The sequence below is a fragment of the Folsomia candida genome, unplaced genomic scaffold, assembly GCF_002217175.1.
Source record: "Folsomia candida strain VU population unplaced genomic scaffold, ASM221717v1 Fcan01_Sc010, whole genome shotgun sequence".
Lineage (NCBI taxonomy): Eukaryota > Metazoa > Arthropoda > Collembola > Entomobryomorpha > Isotomidae > Folsomia > Folsomia candida.
Genome location: NW_019091202.1, coordinates 3,801,191 through 3,804,055, shown reverse-complemented (window position 1 = coordinate 3,804,055; position 2,865 = coordinate 3,801,191). Strand labels below are relative to the sequence as shown.

General features: G+C 38.8%; 1 protein-coding gene across 1 annotated transcript; it reads right to left on the bottom strand.

Moving 5' to 3' along the window:
- Nucleotides 1-727: 727 nt before the first annotated feature.
- On the bottom strand, nt 728-2,253 carry LOC118436805. The gene is made up of 3 exons (XM_035855418.1): nt 2,199-2,253; nt 1,985-2,078; nt 728-1,576 (listed from the first exon to the last, which is right to left on the bottom strand). Exons 1-3 carry the CDS (start codon nt 2,228-2,230, stop codon nt 1,274-1,276), a joined length of 429 nt encoding a protein of 142 aa, XP_035711311.1. The 5' UTR covers nt 2,231-2,253; the 3' UTR covers nt 728-1,273.
- Between the last annotated feature and the right edge of the window lie 612 nt (nt 2,254-2,865).

Below are 2,865 nucleotides of genomic sequence, written 5' to 3'. Positions count from 1 at the left end.
GAAGATGGTCTCGCGTTTGTGAGCGTGACTCAGAAAATGTGACTTGCAAAGTTATGTCCAGATAAGTCATATTATTTTTGGCTAAAACCTTCTTAGATATAAACATGTTAATTAAATTTACCAATAATTCAGATTTTTCAGAGGCTGCACCCAAATGTCATGTCGGTTACGAAGAAATCAGTGGACGCCGTTCTCCCAAAATTTTTGACAAAGGCAGAGATTAAAAAAAAATGTAAGCAATTTTAAATTTTAAACAATAAGATTGTGCAAAATTGTTCTAAACTTCATGATGTCATTTTATAGAAAACCCAACTCCAGGCTGACACGAGTGAATACAGAAAACTCAACAATCGAAAATCATACTCCCATGGGTATTGAAAATTATGTTGTTTATTACTTTGGTCTGTATTTTATACTTTAATATGAATGTATTGATGTATATTACGTTCTAATAAATCTTTCATTGCTTTCGGCAAGAATAAACGAATAAAAAGAGTGACATTGGATTCGCAGAGAAATCACGACGAAACTAATCGAAATCGATACGACTCAGAGCGAAATCGTCATAAAAATGCATCTCGAATTCTCAACGATACAGCGCGAAGTCGCTGCGAAATTCACTACGAATTCGATGCTCTTTCGCACAGATTCGGCGGTCATTTAGCTCTGTTTTCGACGTCGATTCGATAGAGATTCTCTGCGATTCGATGCTGGTGCATCGCTACGATATCGCAGAGATTCGTTGTCTTTTTGCCTACTGGGAGGTTTCATTTAAGTTGAGTTTGGATCTTATGAATGGCGGCAATTTTAAATTTATTAATTTTATGTAAAATACGAACTACGGAGCAATAATTACCAGATTTTTTTAAAACGCCGATTTAAAATTCTAGCTCCCGCGGAACAATGGGCAGCTTACGATTAAGATGGGCACGGGAGGAAATTCATCCCCTTCTTTGTACAGGATTGGCTCGATGGACGCATTTTTTGAGACTAAATACTCCACCACATTTTTCGGGAGGTTGTCACCCGTCAATTTTTTAAGGTTCGGAACAACTTGACTACTTCAAAGATACTTTCCTCAAGAGTAGGACCTATGTCGAGGATGTTTGGACTGAAGGCCATGGAAATTACGAGGTTTGTAACAGTTGGAAATTCTAAATTTTTTGGGATCGAAGCTTCAGTCGCGTTTACGTAAACAAGCCTGGAGAAAAGTGAAGAGATTTCAAATTGGGACAACTTGTTAAGAGTGCGATCACGAGAGGGGACATGCATTTTACTCGGTAAGCGAAGTATTTGATCCGCAACTTGGTAATGGGCGTGGTCGCTGTGGAGATGAAAGTTTCCAGCATTTCGGACTCTTCAGGGTAGGAATTATCGAAATTGAAATTAAGGTAAACACGTTTGTAGTGGTTCGAGCGGGCATTGGTTGAGACCAGGTATGCGGGCATATTTTTCGGGGTGAGGGTGACAAGTGTGCGGGAAACGAGGTGTGGGCGGCCTCTTCCCACCCGCGGGAGACGAGGGTTACCGTCTGCAGGTCGGGGGTTGGGAGGTAGGACATGATTTGATGTAACATCTATAGTCAAATAAGGATAATTTGTGTTAGGGAACGTTCGTTTATTATGTGATCAAAAAACATAGGTTTTTCGACTATGTACACCCCCCTCTCCCAACGCCCAACGCATGTTCAGCTTAATACGACGAAGATTGACGAACTAAAATTACCAATCCACCTTTTTGACGACGTAGAATTGGGACGGTCTCTTAATAAATAAAACTTGCGAATTTTATTTGGCATTATTTTAATACTGAATTTCTTACAGTATACATATGTACATAGTTTGAAAAATCACTCGCTGAAATAATGACAAGTGTTGCAAAGTACGTGCAAATGCTGATTTTAGCTACATAAATACGTTCAAATTTTGGCATATCAAAGATCACAAGAGAAGAAATACTTGTCACAGATAAAAAAGTATCAAACCTCATGTAATTTTGGGGCGAGATGTCCAGAATTGCCACCATTATCCTCATCCTGTGGTTCCAAATCCATTCCAGAGTGATTATAAAGGACTGATCTGTGTAAATTAATATAAGTATGAACATATTTACATATGTATGCAATTATATACACTCTGAAAAATTATAATTTACTCAAAATTTGGAAGTTAAAACTTCCCCATTTATGTATGGCTTACCTGTAACTTGTGAAAGAGTGGAAGTGTCCCATTGACAATGTTTAACGGATCAGCGCTCGCCTCGAATGAGGCACGAATGGCATGTACAATCCGTTCGGTTGCCTTTTCTTGAGTAAGAGAATGGCCATGCACCACGTCATCAAAAAGATGGGCCGCCCATACATATTAAGCTCAGGGCATGCTACCCCGGGTTTTTGGGGGTATTGGGGTATTGCGGGTTTTGGTGGGTTTTGGGTAGCGAATTTGAGCAATACCCACGGGTAGTCGGGGTTTTCAAATTTTACAAAATATGATAACAAGGCATTACCAGCAATTCAACAAGGTAATTACTTATTAAAATATAATTAATAAGCAGTTTTATTGCGAAATTACTGAAAAACTGATTTTTTTCATTAATTTCTGAACTTAATACATGAGATACTGACTCAGTTTTCCCCCAAAACCCCGAATACCCCGACTACCCGCAAAACCCAGGTAAAACGCCGGGGTATGGGTTTCAATACCAAAACCCCGGGGTTTTCCTTACCCTGATTAAGCTAGACATGAGTTCATTAAGGGTGGGTGGATAGTCTAAAAATCTGGGTTTTTCAATGACATAATATAACGACGCTCCATAAAGTTGAAATGATAAAAATTTACAGATATTATATGCGATTTAAAAGACGAC